We start from the raw sequence: 22057 nt of genomic DNA on the forward strand, positions 1-22057 counted from the left end.
TGCCTCTTTATCCTTTGGTGTGCATGTGCTAATAGTAGATCCATAGCCACATATCAAAATTAGGAAATTAACATTAATGTAATAATGTTATTTAATCTGACCTTTAGATTTTGCCAATTGTCCCAGTGACATCCTTTGCAGAAAAAATACTGGATCATGCATTGCATTCAGTTGTCCCGTAGTATTCTTTAATTGGGAATAATTTCTGTTATGGTCACCTGCAAAGGCATATGGACCCCTACTCAAAATTTGGTTTGGATGTCAAGAATGATGATGCCCCACACACACCAAGAGGGTGTGAAAAGGTTTATTAATTTAAACGATTGAGGTCTCTGGGAAGAGGAGAATAGTCCTCTTAAGCAGGTTTGAAATGGCTTGAAAGGGCAAGGAAAGGAGACTGGCCTAAGTTTTTATTGTGCTTAGGGTAGGACCTTGCATAGTCTGAATCTCCACTGGCACCAAGGAGGGAGCACTGAGGCCTCTGTGTTCCTTTGCCCAGATGTGAGGCACAAGGTGAAGTGGGAGAGGTGAGGCTTAACAGCTGTCAACTGTTAAACCAGAAATGGAGCCAGACTCCTCATTGTAGTTCCTTGGTCTTTATCTTTTAATACCTTGACATTTTTTAAAGAGTATAGACCAGTTAGTTTGTAGAATGTCCCTCAGTATGGATTTGCCTAATGTATCCTCATGATTAGATTAAGCTTATCCTTTTTTGGTGCTTTATATATCTTAATACGTAAATATGTATTATCAGGTGCATACAAATTCAAAATTCTTCTATTTTCCTGACAAACTAAAACTTTTATTGTTATAGTGTGTCCCTATTTATCTTTTTAATGCTTTTTGTTGCCTGGAAAACTGTCTAATATTAATGTACCTTCATCATCTACAATGTTGGTCTTAAGTGGAACATATAGTCTGTCTGCACTTAACATAATTACTGAAATATTTGGATTTAAATCTACCATCTTATTTTGTGTTTTCTATTAGTTCTATCTGTTCTATGTAATACGTTGATTTCATTCTGTTAAAAATATTTTCTAATTTCTTTTGTGATTTCTTCACTGCCTCCAGAGTTATTTGGATATTTATTCAGTATCCAAATAATTGGGAACTTTGTCGTTATCCTTTTACTGATTTCCAACTTAATGCAATGCTAGTGTGATCAGAGAAAATACTTTGAATGATTTCTATCCTTTGAAATTTGTTGGTTTGCCCAGCATATGGTAAATTTTGGTAAATGTGCTGTGTGTGTATGAAAAAAAAGGTGTAATTTGTCATTGTTGCATGCATTGTTCTAATGTATCGATTAGGTCAAGTTTGTTAGATGTGTTCATATTTTCTATATCCCTTCCAAGTTTTTGTCTGCTTGTTTTATTAGTTACTGTACAAAGGGTGTTAATTCTTCTGTAGTTATGGATTTACCCTTTTCTTTTAGTTCAGTCAATTTTTACTTTATATATTTTGAAACTAAATTATTGGATGTATTTAGATTTAGAATGATCATATTTTCCTTGTGGATTGACCCTTTATCACTATGAAATGTGTCTATTCAAGGCAGTAGTATTATTACAGATAAAATCTTTATCTGATATTAGTACAGCTACATCAGCTTTATTTTGGTTAGTATATTTTCTTCCACTATTTTGTCCTAAGACTTCTGTCTTTATTTAAGGTGTGTCCCTTGTAAGAAGTACATATTTAGTGTGTGTGTTTTGTAAATCCAGTCTGATGATCTTAGTCTTTTCATTGCAAAGTATTTAATCCACTTGAATTGATATATACCAAATTGCTGTTTGTTTTCTGTTTGATTTTTCCAATTTACATCCTTTTTTTCTGTTCTTCTTACTGATTCATTTAAAACTTTATTATTTCACATTTCCCCTATTCTTAGTTACACTTTTTTTTTTTTTACTATCCTTTTAGTGTATACCTTAGAAATTACAACATGCATGCTTGACTTATTACAACCTAATAAATATTAGAACTTTTACCACCTTCCAGGTAATGTTAGAACTTTACAATATTTTAATCCTATGTACTACACATCTTTTGAATCATGGATTTCATGCATTTTAATTCTACATATTTTTTAAACCCTACAAACATTTTTACTCTTATTTTATAATATCAGTATTCACTTAAAAACTCCTTTCTGTTGTTTTTCCTTCCTACCTTCATTTCTGTGTTTCCTTTTGGGATACTTTATTTTCTGCTTGAATAAATAAATACCCCCTTTACTATTTATTTTAGTTCAGGTCTACTTGTAATGAATTCTCTGTTTTTGTCTGGATATATCTTTATTTCACTTACATTTTTGAAGGATATTTTTTGTTTTCCCTTAAGAAACAAACAAACAAACCAAACCCTCCACTGTCAGTTATTGTTATTCATTTGAAGATATGTTCCACCTCCTGCTACTTTGAGAATTTTTTTTCTACTCTGGCTTTTAGCAGTTTTACTGTGATAATGTGCTATGGTGTGGTTTTCTTTGTATTCATACTTGGGGTTTTCTGAGCTTTTGATTCTGTGTGTTGAAGTCTTCATCACTTTTAAAACAAATATTTTCTCTTCAAATATTGCTCCTGTCTAGTTTTTCTTGTTTTTTGTTTTAATTATTGGCATTTTATTTTGCTTTCAAATTCAGTGCCAGTGAATATCACATTTAGCATTCCATTTTACGTGTGTGTGTCATGGGGCTTTTTTGTTTTGTTGTTTTTAATATTTTACTTTCTCTGAGTACCTGTCTAAAGCTTCTGTTTGATACTGAAATCCTGGGACTTTTCCCATGCTCCAAGTCACATTTCTCCCCCTTCTCCAGCCTTCAGCTTTATTCTGGTATATTTAATATACAAAAAATTGCACATACTTAATGTATACATTTTGATGAATTTGGACACATGCATATACCTGTGATACCATCACTGCAATCAAGGTAGTAAACATATCCATCACCTCCAAAAGATTTCTTAAGTCCCCTTGTTTTCATTTTCATTTTTGTTGGAAGAACACTTAACATGAGATCTATCCTCTTAACGAGTTTTTACATGTACAGCACCATATTGTTAATTGCTCTGTCCAATTTTTTCTTCTCTTTCTGGGCCTCCAGTTACACACATGTCCCTTGCACTCTTTTTGTTACTTTCCATCTTTTATCCCTCTGCTGTAGTTTGTATCTTTTTTATTGATCTGTCTTGCAATTCACTAACTTCTATTGTGTCTCCAGTTAAACCCATCTGTAGATCTCTTAATTTCATTTAGTTCTAGAATGTCCATTTATTTATTTTTTTAAATAAATTCTAGTTCTCTGGTAAACTTCTCCATCTTCATCTATTTTTATTTTTCCCTCAATATTCTTGAACATGTTAGCTATCATTACTTTAAAGCTCCAATGTCTGGATCATGCATAAGTCTGTTCCTATTGTGTTTTCCTCTCTAGGCAGATAAGTGCGTGGGCTGATCACCTTCATGCAGTCAGGGAGTGAGCTATGCCAAGGTTTGGTTGTGGTTTTGGAAAGGCTTGATCTACCTCTGGTTCACCCTCTTCCTAGAGTGTAGGCTTTCTAGGGCTCCCAAGTGCAAGCCTGTTGTGATCACTTTTATCTCTGAGGATGTAGCCTTTTGGGTTCCCAGCTAAAGAGGAGAGAGTCTCGTATGAGATTTCCCACATTAGGCAGAAACTGGATCTTGATCCCTGTGTACCCTTGCTGCACAAAGCCCTCAAACTGATATTGGAACAATGCTCCAGTGTTTTGCTCACTGTTTCTCTGGAGCAATTCATCATCTTCTCAGCTCTTCTGTGCTTCAAGGTGATTTTTTAAAATACCATAACAGGGCTTCCCTGGTGGCGCAGTGGTTGCGAGTCCGCCTGCCGATGCAGGGGAAATGAGTTCGTGCCCCGGTCTGGGAGGATCCCACATGCCGCGGAGCGGCTGGGCCCGTGAGCCATGGCTGCTGAGCCTGCGCGTCCGGAGCCTGTGCTCCGCAACGGGAGAGGCCACAGCAGTGAGAGGCCCGCGTACCGCAAAAAAAAAAAAAAAAAAAAAACCATAACAGCATTTTTAGATGTTTTTCCATGGGAGACTTGACCCCCAATACTGGAAATGGAAATTTTCATTTCTTTTCATATATTTTATGATGATTTTCACATTGAAAAACAAAAATTTTATGTACTCAAATCAGTCTGTCTTTTCCTTTATACCATCTTTATTTTGTGTTATTCTTAGGAAAGTTTTCATTTATTCAAAATAATAGTGTATTTTGGTTTTTAACATTTAGCTGTTTAATGTATCTGGAATTTATTTTTGTGAATAGTGTAAAGTTAGGATCTAACTATTTTCCTTTAATATGGAGAGCCAGTTATTCCAACACTATTGATTAGATCAGGAGTCAGAAAACTGACCAACCCATTTTTGTTAATAAAGTTTTATTGGAATGTGGCCATGCCCATTTGATTACATATTGGCTATGACTTCTTTAATATTACACCAGCAGAGTTGAGTAGTTCCAACAGAAACTGTGTGGCCCACAGAGTTGGATATTTACTTTCTGGTCATTTAAGAAAGTTTACCAACTCCTGTGTTAGACTATACTTTTTTAAATTAATCTGAGTTTTTACTTTAGCATATAAATGTGTTTCATATCTATTTCTAGAATCTCTTCTATTTATTATTATTTATTATTAAGAACTTCATTTGTTCTTCTTTCATTATCACTCTTAGAGTTACTATAGCTTTATACTAATATATTTTATTGGCCTTGAAGATACAGTGTGTTTAGTCAGGTTTATTGAGGCATAATTTGCATACAGTAAGATTCACCCTTTTTATGTGTACATTTCTGTGAATTTTGACAAATGTATACAGCCATGTAAAGATAGAGAACATTTTCATCACTCTTAAAGTTTCCTCCTCCCCATTTGTCCATCCCCTCTGCTCACCACTAGGCCCTGGCAGGGGCTGATATGTTTTCTTGTCCCTACAGTTTTTGTCTTTTTCAGAATGTCATATAAATGGAATCATACACTGAGGAGTCTTTGAAGTCTGGATTCTTTCACCAAGCATCATGTGTTTGAGATCTGTCCATGTTGTTTGCATGCATGGTCATTCCTTTTTATAGCTGAGTAGTATTTCCTTGTGTCCATTCACTGGTTGATGGACATTTGGGTTGAATCCAGTTTTTGGCATTTATGAATAAAGCCAATAGAAACATTTGCATACAAGATATTGTCTGGACATACATGTTTTTCTTTTTCTTGGACAGATACCTAGGAATGGGATTGTTGGGTCATGTGTTACAATAAATACATGTTTAACTGTATAAGAAACTGCCAAACTGTTTTCACTTTACTTTCCAAAGTGGCTGTACCATTTTTTTCATTTCCACCATCAATGTATGAGAGTTGCAGGTGCTTTGCATACTCACCAGCACTTAGTATCATCAGTTTTGTTTTTCCATTTTAGTGATTCTAGTGGGTTGGGCATTATAGTTTGTTTGTTTTTTTTTTCCTCGGTGCGCGGGCCTCTCACTGTTGTGGCCTCTCCCGTTGCGGAGCACAGGCTCCGGATGTGCAGGCTCAGCGGCCATGGCTCACGGGCCTAGCTGCTCTGTGGCATGTGGGATCCTCCTGGACCAGGGCACGAACACATGTCCCCTGCATTGGCAGGCAGACTCTCAACCACTGCACCATCAGGGAAGCCCCAGGCATTATAGTTTTAATTCCTAATTAATTTAATTCTTAGTTCATATTCCTAATGACTTAATGATGTTGAGCATCCTTCTCTGTGCTTATGTACCATCTGTGTATCTTCTCTGGTGAAGTGTCCAAATGTCTTTTGCCTGTTTTAAAAAATTGGGTTGTTTTCTTATGACTCATGAGACTTTTTTTATATGTTCTGAATGCTAGTCCTTTATCAAAAATGTGTTTTGCAGGCATTTTCTCCCAGTGTGTGGCTTGTCTTTTTATTTCTTAACAGTGTCTCTGAAGAATAAAACTTTAAAATTTTTATAGAGTCCACTTTATCAATTTTTTCTTTTATGTTTTGTTATCTTCTATTGCCGTGAACAAATTACCACAAACTTAGCAGTTTAAAATAACCTAGATTTATTATCTCACAGTTTGCATGGGTCTGGAATCCAAGTTAGCTAGATCCTCTGCCCATGGTCACACCAAACTTAAGTCAAGGTTATGGCTGGGCTGCATTGCCTTCTGGAGCTCAGTGTCCTTTGCCATGCTCATGTGGTATTTGGCTGAATCCAGTTCCTTATAATTGTAGGACACAGGTTCCTCTTTTCTGGCTGGTCATCAGCCAGTGGCTGTTCTCAGCTCCTAGAGGCTGCCCATCATTTCCTGCCACATGGCCTTCTCCACAACATGGTGGTTGCTTCTTCAAGAAAAACAAGAGGGCTTCCCTGGTGGCGCAGTGGTTGGGAGTCCACCTGCCGATGCATGGGGGGCAGGTTCGTGCCCCGGTCTGGGAGGATCCCACGTGCCGCGGAGCGGCTGGGCCCGTGAGCCATGGCTGCTGGGCCTGTGCGTCTGGAGCCTGTGCTCCGTGGCGGGAGGGGCCACAACAGTGAGAGGCCCACATACCGCAAAAAAAAAAAAAAAAAAAGAAAAACAAGAGAGCATCTGCTTCAGTTTCAAATCTCTCTGACTTCTCTTGTCTCTGAGCTCTAAACCCTTGTTTAAAAGGGCTCACCAGAATAAGTCAAGCCCACTCACATTCAAGGGAAAGGATTATACAAGGTATGTGCACTAGGAGGGAAACTCCTAGTTTCCTAGAACTCCAAGAAAATCCCAGGATCCCAACTTAGGATTCTTCCTACCACATGGTTTGTACTTTTTTATTTCTGAGAGATCTTTGCCTACTCCAAAGTGGTGAAAATTTTTCTGATGTCTTTTTTTTTCTTTCTGGCTGTGCTGCACAGCTTGTGAGAGCTTAGTTCCCCGACTAGGGATTGAGCCTGGGCCATGGCAGTGAAAGCACCAAGTCCTAACCACTGGACCACCAGGGAATTCCATATGATTTCTTTTAGAAGGTTAATAGTTTTAGGGTTTCTGTCTAGACCTGTGGTTCATTGTTTGCATGTATGTATTTATTTATGTATTAAGATAAATTCACCCTTAATGTGTACAATTCCATGGTCTTTTGTATATCACAAAGTGGTGCAGCCACTGAATTAATTCTAGAACATTCTCATTACACACAAAAGAAACCCTCAGTTCATTAGCAGTCACTCTCCACTTCTTTTTCCCGCAACTTGGCAACCACTGATCTACTTTCGGTCTCTGAATTTGCCTATCCTAGATGTTTTGTATCAGTGTACTCATACAATATGTACACTTTTGTGTCTGACTTTTTCACTAATCCTGATGTTTGCAAGGTTCACCTGGGTTTTAGCATGTATTAGCACTTCATTCCTTTTTATGGCTGAATACTACTCTACTGTATAGATATACCACATTTTGTCTTTCCATTTGTCAGTTGGTGGACATTGGGTTGTTTCTATGTTTTGGCTATTATGAATAATGCTGCTGTGAATATTCTCTCTTCTTCTTTTTTAACTGAACTGTTTGAGATAAAGTACCAACTTCATGGCACTTTACCTCTAAGTTCTTCTGCATGCCTTTCCCAAGTATAAGGACTTTCTTTTTCGTAACTACAGTGTAATGATCACATTTAGGAAATTTATCACTGATATAATACTGTTATCTAATATACAATCCATATTCAAATTTCACTGATTTAATTAGTGATTTTAAATATCTTAAACAGATGTTTAAAAATTACAGACTTTTTTATTAAGGTGAAATTCACTTAACATAAAATTAACCATTTAAAGTGGATAATTTGGCATTCATAAAATGAAGTAGAAAGTATTTCTTCCTTTTTTATTTTTTGGAGGAGATTGGCATTAATTTTTCTTGAAATGTTTGGTAGAATTCTCTAGTGAAACCTTTTGGCCAGGAGATTTTCTGTTCAGGAGACTTTTAGTTATGAATTCAGTTTTTTAAATGATTTCAGTAGTACTCAAGTTATCTGTCTCATCTTGGTTGAGTTTCAGTAATTTGTGGGTTTTGAGGAATTGGTCCATTTTTTGGTTAAATTGTTCAGTTTATGAGTACTAAGTTGTTTGTGTTATTCCCTTGTTACCCTTTTGATGGCTGCAGGACCTAAAGTGATATTGTTTCATTCCTGATGTTGGAGAGATAGGACTTCTCTCTTTTTATCTTTGTCAGTCTTTCTAGAGGTATATCTATTTTATTAATTTATTTTTTAAACCAGCTTTATGTGTCGTTGATTTTTTTTTTTTCTGTTGTTTTCATTGGTACTGATTTCTGTTCTTTTATATTTCCTTCCTTCTGCTTGCTTTGGGTTTTTTTTTCTTCTTCTTTTTCTACTTTGTTGAAGTAGGAAATTAGATTACTGATTTGAGCTCTTTCTTCTTTTGTAATATAAACTTAGCACTGTCAGTTTCCCTCTCAGCATTGCTTCAGCTATGCCCCATATATTTTGATATGTTGTACTTTCATTTTCATTCATTTCTAATGTATTTTTAAAATTTATTGTGAGATTTCCTCTTTGACCCACAAATTATTTAGAAGTGGTTCTTTAGTTTCCAAGTGTTTGGATGTTTTCCTGTTATCTTTCTGTTATTGATTTATAGTTTGATTCCATTATGGTCAGAGAACACGCTCTATGATTTTAATCCTTTAAATTTGTTGAGGTTTATTTTATGGCCCAGGTGGATATTCTTCTTGGTGGGTATTCAGTGAGCACTTTAAAAAAATTTATTCTGCTGTTGTTGGGTGAAGTGTTCTATATATGTATATATCAATTAGACCCTGTTGGTTGATTGTACTGTTCACTTCTGTATCCTTGTTGATTTTTTGTATAGAGTTCCACCCATTACTGAGATAGGGTATTAATGCCTTGAAGTATTATTGTGGCTTGGCTATGCTGGTTTCCTCATTTCATCTCTATCAGTTTTTGTTTCTTATATTTAAGGCTCTGTTGTTTGGTGCATACACATTTAGAATTGTTATGTCGTCCTGGTGGATTGATCCTTTAATCATCATGTAATGTCCCTCTTTGTCTCCCTTCTTTGCTCTGAAGTCTACTCACTGGATAGAATATAGCCACTCTGCTTTCTTTTTTTAATTGATGTTTGCACGGTATATCTGTTTTCAGCCTTTTACATTCAGCCTTTGTGTTTGAAGAAAGTTTCTTACAGACAGCCTATTGTTGGGTCTTTTGTTAATCCACTCTGTCCTATTTTGTGTAGGTCTCAGCCTACTAATACTGTTGCCTGGGAATGCCTGGGGGCACTCACCTGGGCCAGTGTTGTGGCTGGACCAGCCCTTGTGGTTCTTATTAGGATTGCAAGATGCACCTCAGCAACAAGCATCAGAGAACAAGCAAGGTTTTATTGCTCACAGGTCCTGACATGACATGTCTCAGGTCACACATGGAGGTCACAGGAAGAGAGATGGGTAGGGGGCTCTAGGTCATCCCTGGGCTTCTTCCTTTATTGGGGTTGAGGGTGAGGTGCCTAGGGTTTCATGGGTTCACTCTTTATTGGTGAATTTAAAACATGAGAGCAGGAATTAAAGTGCACAAAAGGAAAAGCAGGGTCACTCTAATGATCAGTTATGTAGGTCACCCACGGCTTTCTAAAAGGGGAACTTCATGGATGGTGGCCTGGTTCTTTATCTAGTTGTGTAGCTGGCAATATGTTTATTCAAGATGGATGTCTTTGAAGTGGATGCCTCAGCAATCAAAAGCTTATTATCAGGTACTTATATTACAATTTAAAAAAAACCAAACTGTCAGGTAGTTACACTACAGCCAATCTCAGTTAGTTGGTATATTTAGACCATTTATATTAAAGGTAACTACTGATATTTTAGGGCTTAAGTCTGCCACTGTTATTTGTTTTCTGTATGCTTCTTCCTTTTTTCTTACTTTTCTGTGTTTTTTTGGAATATTTTTTATTCCATTTTTATTTATTTATAATGCCTGAGTATATCACTTTATACAGTTTGCTTAGGTGTTGCTCTAGGTATTACATTATACACACGTAACTTTTCCCAGTCTAATGATATCAGTGTTTTACCAGTCCACGTGAAGTGTACAAACTGTATTTCCATTTAGGTCCCTTTACCTTCCCCAATTTCTAAATATAATAGTATTTCCTCCACATGGGACTACTCCATTTTGGTGAAACTGAAAGCCCATATGCTTGTCTTTTATCTGTCATCTTTACTGAATTATTCATTAGTAGTTCTTTATTACTTCTAGTAGTTGTCTTGAATTCTACATCTAGTTATATCTTCCACAGAAATGACATTTTCATCCCTTCCTTTCTTGTATTTATACTTTTCATTTATTTTATCTTATTGCCAGGCAAAAAGTTGAATCTGTTTTTTCTATTTTTCAACATCAGCAGTGACTCTGTATCTTTTCACTTTATCTATATAAAATGAGAGATTTACTTGTACTTTGCCCCTCTGCTTCTAAGGTTTTGTGATACAGTCTGGATGTTTTAAGTCTAAATTTTTATCTGACTACCCATAGTTTTCATTTTTTTATATGATCTGTCTTTAGGGCCTCTCTGACTTCAGCTCCAGCTCTCCCCCTCATTCCATCTATTCCACCAATAATGACCTTTTTGCTTTTCCTTTAGCACATCAGGGCCTGCTTCTGTCTCAGGCCTTTGCATTTGTTGTTCTCTCTGCCTGAATTGCTTTGCTTTCTCACCTTCTAAAAGGTCTTTACTGTCATGTCACATTCTCACCAAGACCTTCCCTGGTCATCCCACTAAAGTTATAATCCGTCCCCTCATCAAATCCCTCCAGTTCTCTTCCTTACTTGGTTTTCTTTTCATAGCACTTATGACCATCTAATGTACTATTTTATCTATTAGCTGGCTTATTGTCTATTTCTCTTTATTAGAATATAAGTTCCATGAAGGCAGGAGTTTTTCTCTGTTTTTCTATTTTCTATTTTGTTTTATTCCTGGTACCCAGAACAGAGCCTGGTACATGCACATACTCAATAAGTCTTTATTAAAATAACTAATCTTCATCTATTTAGCATTTTCCTTCTTCAAGTTAAAACTCTCAGGCCAAAGGATGTTTTTTTTATTAATAGTTCTTTGTACCTTTTGCCATATAACTTCCTTTTTTGTTCGCTTTCTTATTTATTTGTACCAGGTAATACTTTTCATATAGTTTAAAATTCAACCAGTATAACAGGGTTTGTGTTGAACAGTATTCCTCCCTCTTCCATAGTCAAGCACCCCATTCCTCTCCTCAAAAGCAACTAGCTTTGTCACTTTCCTGATACTTCTTAAAGAGATAGTCCCATAAGCCTTTCTGAAAAGTTGACAAAATATTTTACAATTGTCTATCCAGAACAGTTCCTGTTTCTCTTTCTATCTGCTGCTGAATCCTTCTCAATAGGCAGTGTAAATCATTTTTGAGAGAATGTTACTGTCATGTTAGGTGCTGAGGGAATGATATAGTGAAGAATTATTTTGCCCATGCTCTTGAAGTTCAAAATCCAAATGGGGTGGGAAGGTATCCACACTGAAAAAGTAACATAGGATTTAGAAAGATAAAGATGATATATATGAAATGTCATGAACATTGAATTATTAATTGTTGAATGAAATCTAAGTAACAGATACCACGAAAATTAGTTCATCAAAGCAGAGAGTGACTACATTTATCAGAGAAGAATACATTGGTTTTGGATAATCTGAGAAGAGTGTAGAAGGAAAGGAGTATATTATACCTTCTGTGTGTGTACCAACATGATATTTGTATACTAGGAATATATTTTTATGCCATGAGATTTTTCAAAGAGGAATAACAAAGTCCTTATCTTGTAGAGAAGAGATTATATGTGATTATGACAAAGTCAGTGAGAGGACTTGCTGTAAAAAAGTATCACATTCAGTGGGGATTCAGAGAGAGATCATAACCATTTGGGGAAATCAAGAAAATGTTTATAGGGAATTCATGATCAAGACAGAGCTTGAAAGATAAGTAGTAATAAGCACAAAAGGATAACACAGTGGAAGACTCTAGTACAGGGGTTGGCAAGCTATAGCCCTTAGGCTGACCACCTGTTTTTGTAAGTAAAGTTTCATTGGAACATAGTCATGCTCATTGGTTTATGTATTGTCTGTGACAGCTTTCACGCTGTAGTGGCAGAGTTAAGCAGTTGAGACAGACCACATAGTCTGCAAAGCCTAAAATATTTACTATTTGGTCCTTTACAGAAAGAAAGTTTGCTGTTCCCTACAAGTAGATAGGCTATGAGTGGGAAAGTATTATTGCTAACTATTAAAGAAATGAAAATGATATATTTACTATAGCTGGAGGGGGAAGTCAGTAATAGAAGGGTGGGTGGCTAAAGAGGAGGTTATCCTTGAAGAAATTTAATAGGAAGACCATTACTAATAGAGAGGAAGTGAAGAGTATCTCTAGGCTGGGACATTTAGTAGTTCATTTAGACATAGATGTGGTTTGTCCTTAATCATACTTTTCTAATCTTTCCCTTGCTAGCCAAGAAGGATCAGGAAGGTGGAGAAGAAAAGAAATCTGTGCAAAAGAAAAAAGTGAAAGAGTTAAAGGTGTTGGATTCAAAGACAGCCCAGAATCTCTGTGAGTAACTCTGTGATCTCAGCAATTTTAAATATGAAGGAGTTTTTCTAAGAGCTTAATTCTGGTGGATCCAGGGTCCCTTGATATGAAACTTCCATTTGTTAGTTCTTGGCATTGCATAGTAAATACCTGATATCTGATCCCTTCAATAGCACTGCAAGCTTGTTAGCATCTAGCTTTACGGCAAGAAAATAAAGGCTAATAGGACTTTTAGGAATTTGCCTAGTCACGTAACGGGTAAGAGGCAGGTCTGGGAGTTGAACCTCATATTTTTTATTTCAAAGCCATTACTATTTCCATTGCATCCACAGAAAATCTAACACAAATGTTCTAGCCACTGCACATGTCCTTCTTTCTCATTTTCTTTTAAGTATTTCCTTTAAAGGTGGGCACTGGCTTGACTTCCATTAAATCTAAAGTAACTTTGTGGTTTAGAATAAATAATGTAAATCCTGTACTTCTCAGAGTAGGATCAATAACTTCAAAGAGTTCTGTTCTGAACTTGCTACTTATACTCATAACTCTGATTGGTGGCAAATTTCAGATCAGAAACTCCTCTGCAGAGTTGATATAGGTAGTATTTAATGATCAGGATGAATGTTCCTTTTTTTGTTCATTTCAACTGTTGATATCCCTACTTTATGTTGCATAATGAAGATTTAAATATTTGTTCAACAAATATTTGAAGGTCTGCCAGGTTTCAGGCTCTATTAGGCACATACGAGGTGTGTGTTCCAGAGATGAAAGGGTATGTATTCCATAAAGCCCACTCATGATCCAGTGACATGGCTGTTGTCCCCATTTTACCAAGTGAGAAAACTAAAGTTCAGATGTTATGACTTGGCCAAGATCACACAGGTAATGAGGACACATACCCACAAGTAAAGTCAGTGATATAATGAGAACAGTAAGCCTTTACATTATGCTTGACTATATAATCTTAGATCATTGGCAACAGATATTACTAAATAGTGTCTGTAGGTAAGTCCTTTTATGGAAATTAAAGTGATGTGAGATAGTTCCTCTTCTCAAGATTATCTCTAGCAACATTAAAATGAGCAATTGTTATTTTAGAAAATGATAAAAGACTGTGGGGTAGTACATTGTTATTTGAAGTTGAATGATATCAATATGGGAAACAGAATTTAGGAAGAGAATTGAGATTAGGAGGGCCTAGGTGTTATTTAGTGATTCAGTGATTACTAAGTGCCTCTTATATGGTGAGGGTGCAAAACTAAGTAAGGTATTCCCTATCCTCACAAGCCATATGTCTGGTAGAGACAGAAAAATAAATAATGGTTCTAGCACAAGTTGGTAAGTGCTATGATGGAGGTGTGCTAGGAAGCTTATGAGAGCACTGGGCAAGGGGGCATCTGAATCAAGTGGGAGGAGTATTGGAGAGAGCTCAGTCATTCTAAATGAAGTACTGCTTAAAACTATTGACAACAAACTAAGTGAAGGGTGAGGGCTGGCTTGTTTCAGGCAGAGGGATCAGCATGTATGAAGGCACAGAGGCATGTGTGCAGTTCAAGAACTGCAAGTAGTTGAGTACAGCTGAGTAAAGGCCATATGTGGGGGAGTGGTGGTTGAAGAAGCTTTCAAGAAATAGACATAGAGGCTAGATCATAAAGAAGTCTGGTAGGCTTAGGCTGAGAAGTATGTATTTTATCCTGAAAACTGTGAAAGTTATTGGAGGGATTTTAATCAGGAAAGTGAGTGATACAACCCTATGTAATTTGGGGGAGGGCTACTTCAGCAGTGATTATGAGGCCGGATTGCTAGGGTAGGGGAAGACTCTAGGCAGAGAGATGTGTTACGTTATGGCTTTAAACTAGACGAGAGGTGATCAAGGCCTGAAACTAAGTTGTAAGAATGAATAGGAAGGCAGAAGATATTAAGAAGATAGAATTAATGGAACTTAGTGATTGATAGAGGGGATAAAGGAGATGTTTTCTTGGGTTAAGATCACTCTATAGAGAGTGGTACCACTTACTGAAATAGGAAAATCCAGCAGGAGCAGGATTTTGTGGGAGAAATGGTGGACATGAGTGAGAGATGGCAGAGTGGTAGGTAGGAATGATTGACTTAATTTTAGGATAGAATTTAAGGTTCCTGTGGGAATCCTCCAGCAGGATGGGTGTATTAGGCATTTGGGTATAGAAATCAGGAGGAATGTCTGGCTGGAGATAAGAATTTAAGAGATAGTATATGAGTCATAGTTGAAGCCAATAATTTGCTTTGAAGGTCATTAATATTTGGGGGGGCAAGTAACAAAAAGGGGAGACCTCAAAGGAGGCTGGAAAGGAACAGCAAGAAAAATAGTCTGACATAGTCTAAGAAGTGGGAGTAGTCGTCAAGTAAAACCGGGACAGGACAAGTGTCTTTTGGATCTGGCATTAGGAAAGTCAGTGACCTAGGGAAGAATAATTTTAGTATAGCGTAAGTGTTAAGAACAGCAGCTGTGGAATCCGTTTGTATTTAAATCCTGGCTCCAACCCTTACTAGCAGTGTGACCTTGGACGGGTAGCTTAACTTCTTTAAGTATGTTTCCTTTTCTGTCAAATGTGGTTAATAATACAAACTTATACATTATTATAAATAGGGTTAAATGAGATCATATATGTAGATTGTGTTTAAGATACTAGGTCTTACATGGAGTATACACTCGACAAATGACTGTCATCTTTTCACTGACTTTGTGGGGACAGAAGAATTAATGAGAATGTGGAAGCAAGAATAGACTGTTATATTTTTAGAACGTTATAAAGTGAAGGAAAGAAGGAAGTTGGTAATTAAGAATGTTGAATCAGGGAGGATTTTTTTTTTTTTAAATAGGAAAAACTTGAACGTGTATATCATTGTCCCTCGGTATCTGTGGGGGATAGGTTCCAGAACCCCCCTCGTATACCGAAATCCATGGGTGCTCAAGTCCTTTATATAAAATGGTGTAGTATAGTTGGCCCTCTGTATCCACAGATGGGGAAGGCCCACTGTATATGCTGAAGGAAAAGGTCCTTAGGGCTACCTGTTCTATTGAAACACGAGAAAAGGATAAGTATATGGATATAGTTCTGCTAAGCTTACGTAAAGAAGTGTCGGCACAAGTTTCCTTCTAGATGATTCCAAAATAGCCCTTACTCGAGCCTTTTCTAGTCTGGTTCCAACTGAGGGCCCCCATTGCTCAGTTTATAAGTGGCATGAGAGAAAGCTTAGCAAGTAATTTGACCGATGGCTTCAATTTTTCTCAGTAAAAAGCAGCAAGGCCTTTTTGGAACAAATGGGGAAGTGGCAGGACATTTGGGAGAATGGGGATATTTTATATGGAGGAGCTGCCAAGAGAGCCGGGAGAGCGTGGACTAGGGACACACAGAAGGATTCCCCACCATCACCGGTGCCACTTCAGATTCGTAGAATCTGATCTGCAGTGTTCATCAGCCCAGGTGTAAGAGGAGAGATATGAGATGGCTGGGTTAACTAAGGACTGGAAGGAGAAGGAAACAAGAGAATAAGAATAGTAGTAATAATAGAGTGGGAGTGAAAGGGTAGACTACAGGGTCTAGGTTAAACAGAGAAAGCAAAGTAGAACTGAGACATTCAGAGAAAATGGAATGGTCATCTCCCTCGTGGGAGAGAGAGAGCACGCAAGAGAGCACTCTGATGAGGTTGAAGAGTCAATTTAGGGATTAGTGAGAGAGCTGAAAGGATGGGAAGTGTTTGTTGGGGAATGGGATGTGGCAATTTAAGAATCAGAGCATTTCAAGGCAGTGGCAGCTTTGAGGATGGAGTCAAGGGAGTGAGGAACTAAAATAGAACAGGGTGAACATTTCTGATGTATATAGAGAGAGATCAAAGACTTCCTGTGTGAGCAAAGACAAGGTGTTTGTAGAATGTGGTGCTTGGAACAGTGTGGCCGGCGTGTGACATAAATGTGGGGATTTGTGGGAGGGAAAGCTGGGAGGTGGGAACCTTAAACACTGGGCTCAGGAGCTTGGATCTTAACTATACAGGCATTGGGGAGCTGGTGGAGGTTTCAGATCATGACTTTGAGAGAGCACTCCTAGGAAAGTTGTCCAGCGTAGGTTTGTAGGGTGGGCTGGAAGGGGGAAGAGACTGAGAAGAACATGTCTTTTATCTCATTTTCTGGCAGCAATCTTTCTGGGTTCCTTCCGCATGCCCTATCAAGAGATTAAGAATGTCATCCTGGAGGTGAATGAGGCTGTTCTGACTGAGTCTATGATCCAGGTAAGGAGCAAGGTCATTCTGGAGCTGGCTCTTTGCATTGCTATACACTAGCTCTGTCTCCTCTCTGCCTAGACGATGAGGACTCTGTAAGCATCGTTGACTTAAAGAATGCTGGCTTTATATAAGCTTCCATCTCTCTGGTGATCAGGTTATTTCTGGTATATTTTTCAAAAGTCCTGCCATCTCACTAGCTGCCTCCCCCACCTCCCCCTATCCCAGCCCGTGTCTCCTTCTTAGTGGTCCTTGGGCAGAGCGAGGGACTGACAGGAGGCTCAAGTTGTCAGCTCATCCCCCTCAAACTTAGACAGTCCCTTCTGTCTTGCAGAATCTCATTAAGCAGATGCCAGAGCCAGAACAGTTAAAAATGCTTTCTGAACTGAAGGACGAATATGATGATCTGGCCGAGTCAGAGCAGTTCGGCGTGGTGGTGAGTGAGGCCTGTGGCACAGACTCTTCTCTGACCCCCTCCTCCCCGAGAGCATCCGGTGCACTTGCTCCTGGCCTCTTGTCTATTCTGAACCCATCTTTCTCTCTTTCTTCTCCCTACTTTGGAACTCAGATTCTGCCATAGGAGGCTTAAGACTGTATCTTCTTCTTCCTTTCCTCTCTCTCTGCTGGCTATAATGGAACTGCTTGTCTCTCCCCAGATGGGCGCTGTGCCCCGCCTGCGGCCTCGCCTCAATGCCATCCTCTTCAAGCTGCAGTTCAGTGAGCAAGTGGAGAATATCAAGCCAGAGATTGTTTCTGTCACTGCCGCATGCGAGGAGTTGCGAAAGAGCGAGAACTTCGCTAGCCTCCTAGAGATTACCTTGCTTGTTGGAAACTATATGAATGCTGGTTCCAGGAATGCTGGTGCTTTCGGCTTCAGTATCAGCTTCCTCTGTAAGGTGAGCCAGGGGGTTAGAGCAGGACGATGGAAGGGAAGGCTGTGGCCTCTAGGAGCCCAGTGTGGCAAACTGCTGTCGGCCTGAGGTGATCGTGGGCGTGTCAGGACTCACCATTTCTCCTCTTCCCCCAAGCTTCGAGACACCAAGTCCACAGATCAGAAGATGACGTTGTTGCACTTCTTGGCTGAGTTGTGTGAGAGTAACTATCCCGAGGTCCTCAAGTTTCCAGATGAGCTTGCCCACGTGGAGAAAGCCAGCCGAGGTGAGGCAGATTGGGGTGAAGCTAGAAGGTGCTTCCAAGCCCCAGAAATCTCTGCACGGGGTAGGGAAAGAAGACTCAGTCTAGATTTTAGATCATTTTCAGTTCAGACAATTTTAAGGAATGGGAGAGCGCATAGGCATGATGTCTAAGCCACAGGGAGGAGTATCGGGCAGAAGAGAGGTCTCCATGTACAGAAGTGGGAAGGACTCTTTCCCTTCTTAGGGAAACACCAGACACCAAAAAACAACTAGGAGAAAGGCAGGTATTTTTAGTTTAAGTCAACAGTTTTTCTCATTCAGAAAGCGTAGACTGGATTAGCAAAAACCAGGCCTCACCGTCCTGGGACTAGGCAAAGAAAAAGCAGCATTCAGTAGAAACGGGAACAGATTTCTGCCCACCCTCTATATTTCTGTGTAATGTCTCCTTCCTCCCAAACCCTGTTCTCTAAAATAAATGAGACCAAGATCCCGGGGGATTTCATAGATTCTTGTTAAATTAAATGAAGCCTCTCTTCTCTTCTTAGTATTGTACAGCTTATGGAGGCTGGAGGTTTAATCATCAAGTAATTTATACTTTCACTGAAAAGCTGTGTGAAACAGTTAGAGAGTACGTAAGAGGACTAAAATAATTAAGTACCAGCTGGATGTACAGACGAGCAGTGCCCTGAGGAACAGAATAGGGTATTGAGACTGGAGGTAGTAAGCTCTTGCTGTCTCTTTTTGTGTCTACTTTAGTTTCTGCTGAAAACTTGCAAAAGAACCTAGATCAGATGAAGAAACAAATTTCTGATGTAGAACGTGATATTCAGAATTTTCCAGCTGCCACAGATGAGAAAGACAAGTTCGTTGAAAAAATGACCATATCCTTTCTTGAAAGGAGGGAGTTGCCCCCTAGGAAAAAAAGGAACTTCCCATGGGGGGACAACAGGATAGATATGATGATGTACAATTTTTCCTTAAAAAATGCTTTTTCATTAAAAAATGCTTTTTCATTAAATGCATAGTTCTTGAAAACATTCTCATTGTTGTGGTTTGCATCAAACCATGCAGATAAAGTAAGTCTCCCTTGAGACCTTGCCCTCTGCCCCACCTGCCAGACACACACACCCCATACTACACACACATACATATTCCCTTCTCCCTCCCCTTCCCAAAGATAACCACTGCCACTGGCCTTCTCTCTGATTTGCACCCTAATGAATTTATTTTAGTAAGAACTGCACTGTATTGCTTTAGCACTGAATATGTTTGGCCCTGTTTCCATAGCAGTATATGCAGAACAGTCTCTTTTTAAACTGCCAGTTTGTATTCTTTAGGAATACCATAGTTTATGGTTTACCATTCCCGTTTGGATGTTTAGATTGCTTCTGGGTTTTGCTAATATGAACAGCGCTGTGTTGCGCATCCTTGTGCATGCCAGTACACATCTGTGAGTCGTCCTCAGGGCTAGAGAAGTGGGCCTGCTTCCTGGTGTTGGCTCTTTACTCTTTGGCTGCACAGCTTTGTGAAGGATGCACAGGAACAGTATAACAAGCTGCGGATGATGCACTCTAACATGGAGACGCTCTATAAGGAGCTGGGCGAGTACTTCCTCTTTGACCCCAAGAAGGTGTCTGTGGAAGAATTCTTCATGGATCTGCACAACTTTAAGAATATGTTTGTGGTAAGCAGGGTATACCTGCCGACTGAAGCTTTCATGGACCTTTCTCACTTTCCACTGGGTTCATGTTGGTTGGTGGTGGGTGTGTACATGTGTGAGTGCATACATGCCCACGTGTTCATTTTTTCCCCCACAGCAAGCAGTCAAGGAGAACCAGAAGCGGCGGGAGACAGAGGAGAAGATGCGGCGAGCAAAACTGGCCAAGGAGAAGGCAGAGAAGGAGCGGCTGGAGAAGCAGCAGAAGAGAGAGCAGCTCATAGACATGAATGCTGGTAAGAAGCGAAGGCGAAGGGCCGATGGGTTGAGACAGGAACATTTGGAAGGCTTCTCTGTCTAGAGTCTAGAGGCCAGAGAACAGCTCATGTCTGAGCTCAACTCCTGGCAAATGATTTTTGGCAGCCTTCTTCCTCCAGGATCCTGATGCTGGACTTTAACCCCGACTCCGTTACATGCACGTTCCAGTGCTCGACTCTCAGTTTTTTCCCTCCTTTGCTAGTTCTGCATTACGTCTCATCTCCCCAGTGATTTAGTATTGCTGTAACATGTACTCTTGCCTTCTGCCTGTCCAGAAATCCCCCCGTCCGGTTTTCATACCCTCCAGTACATCTTTTGTTCTTTTTCCCAAACTGTTTTCCTGGCCCTGCTCCTGTCTTTTAATGGCTTGCCTTCTCTTTCTGCTTATTTCACTAAGTATTGTGTCCCCAGTACCTCAGCACAGTTGTACACGCCTATCAGATTGTAAATGGATTGAACTTCTGGAAAGGGGGCAGGGGAGCTGGCCACCCTCTTCTTTCTTCAGCAGAATCTCGATTTCACTCTCAGAAGCATGTCTTTGTTGAAACATATGGCCTCAATTACTGGCCCTCTGTTTCCTGTTTCTGCTGCTTTCCTGCTGCCGACTCCCTGCCCCTCTCTGGCTGCTCTCTCTGTGGGCAGCGGAAATCCAGCTCCATTGCACACAGCCCTGAGCTGGTGCCACCCTTCTTGAACCTGAGGGGCTACGAGCCATCTAAGTAAAGAGGTTCTCTGGGCTGCTGGGTCTGGCAAGAATCCACGCTTTGCTGAGCACGAGAGGCGAGGGCTGCTCTGACACTCCAGCTCCCGGGGACTTCTCTCTGTGGCACAATCAGGGACCTGAAGCAGAACTGCCTGCATTTCTGTCTTTTCTTTATACTTTTTTGGGAAGCAGTTCCCCTGCCCTTACTCCAGTTGTATATAAGCCACAAACTTTGCTCTAGTCATGCCATTAAAAAAGCCCACACCAAGTATCCTTCTCCTTCCCCCATTCTCCCCAAGCCTCTAGGCTTTGTCCCCAGTTACTGTTTAGGATGTAATAGGGAAAGGTGGAGTCCAGCTGATTTGTGGGACGAAGGCTGCACACAGTCGTCAGGCAGCACAGGGGACCCTGCCCTGGTCCATGTCCCCAAGGGCAAGCAAATGAGGTGGGAATGTAGGGCAGCTGCACTGGCTGTGTTTGGCCAGCAGGCGGCACTGGGAGCAGTGAGCCCAGCCTTGTGGCTGGCAGCCTGCGGGCTCCTAGGGATTTCACAGTTTAAGATTTCACCACCCTTAGCTGTTGTCATGGAAACGGAGTGGGCTGGAATAAGGATTCTACATTAACTCTTTGTATTCCAACCAGAAGCTCCTCTTAGATGCAGAGCTGACTTCCGGAAGATGCAGCCACTGGGGGCAGTACTTAAGTGAAATACACTCTTGATCAGTGGTCTCTCATCTTTCCTCAGCCCTGCTCTGAAACTGGAAGCAGGCTTTCCGTGAGAGGTTTATGTAAATTGGAGTGAAACACTTCAGGATAAATAGAGAGTGATACAGTTCCTTATTAATGTCATAATCCCGGTCTCTGTACGTATCCCAGTCTTGCAGTCAGGCAGGTCTACACTTCTCTGTGCTAGTTCTGATGGGGGTGGGAAGGGAGGAGGGCACTGCAGGAAAATTATCCAAGGTTTGCAGTGGTTGGTAACCAGTGAAACCTTTTGTTTTAACCATTTTCAAACAGACACAAGTAAACATGGGCTGTGAGACTTGAGGTTGAGCCCTCCGTGTGCTCTGAGCCCCGAGAAACTGGGCGGGGGCAAGCAATTCAGTAGCAGTGCATTTTCTGTGGGGCTCAACACGTGAGTGCTGCTGGGGCTGAAGAGCTTACATCTCTGTCTTTGTTCATGACAGAGGGCGATGAGACAGGTGTGATGGACAGTCTTCTGGAAGCCCTGCAGTCAGGCGCAGCATTCCGGCGGAAGAGAGGACCCCGTCAGGGTAAGTCAGCAAACGGAGCCCAGCCTGTGTGTTGAAGGAAGGCAGTGAGGCCTCGCTGCT

General features: G+C 39.9%; 1 protein-coding gene across 2 annotated transcripts in view; it reads left to right on the forward strand.

The window, feature by feature from the left end:
- Positions 1–22057, forward strand: part of DIAPH1 (diaphanous related formin 1) — a gene marked incomplete at its 3' end in the record, with an annotated part of 94124 nt that overhangs the window by 65700 nt on the left and 6367 nt on the right. For both annotated transcript variants that reach the window (XM_079703580.1, XM_079703581.1), the window contains 9 exons: positions 12578–12676; positions 16824–16918; positions 17244–17345; positions 17566–17805; positions 17938–18067; positions 18802–18928; positions 19567–19729; positions 19863–19998; positions 21911–21997. In XM_079703580.1, coding sequence (XP_079559706.1) covers positions 12578–12676; positions 16824–16918; positions 17244–17345; positions 17566–17805; positions 17938–18067; positions 18802–18928; positions 19567–19729; positions 19863–19998; positions 21911–21997 — 1179 coding nt within the window. The remainder of the gene's footprint in view (positions 1–12577; positions 12677–16823; positions 16919–17243; positions 17346–17565; positions 17806–17937; positions 18068–18801; positions 18929–19566; positions 19730–19862; positions 19999–21910; positions 21998–22057) is intronic.

This window comes from Hyperoodon ampullatus (assembly GCF_949752795.1).
Source record: "Hyperoodon ampullatus genome assembly, chromosome: 4".
Classification (NCBI taxonomy): domain Eukaryota; kingdom Metazoa; phylum Chordata; class Mammalia; order Artiodactyla; family Ziphiidae; genus Hyperoodon; species Hyperoodon ampullatus.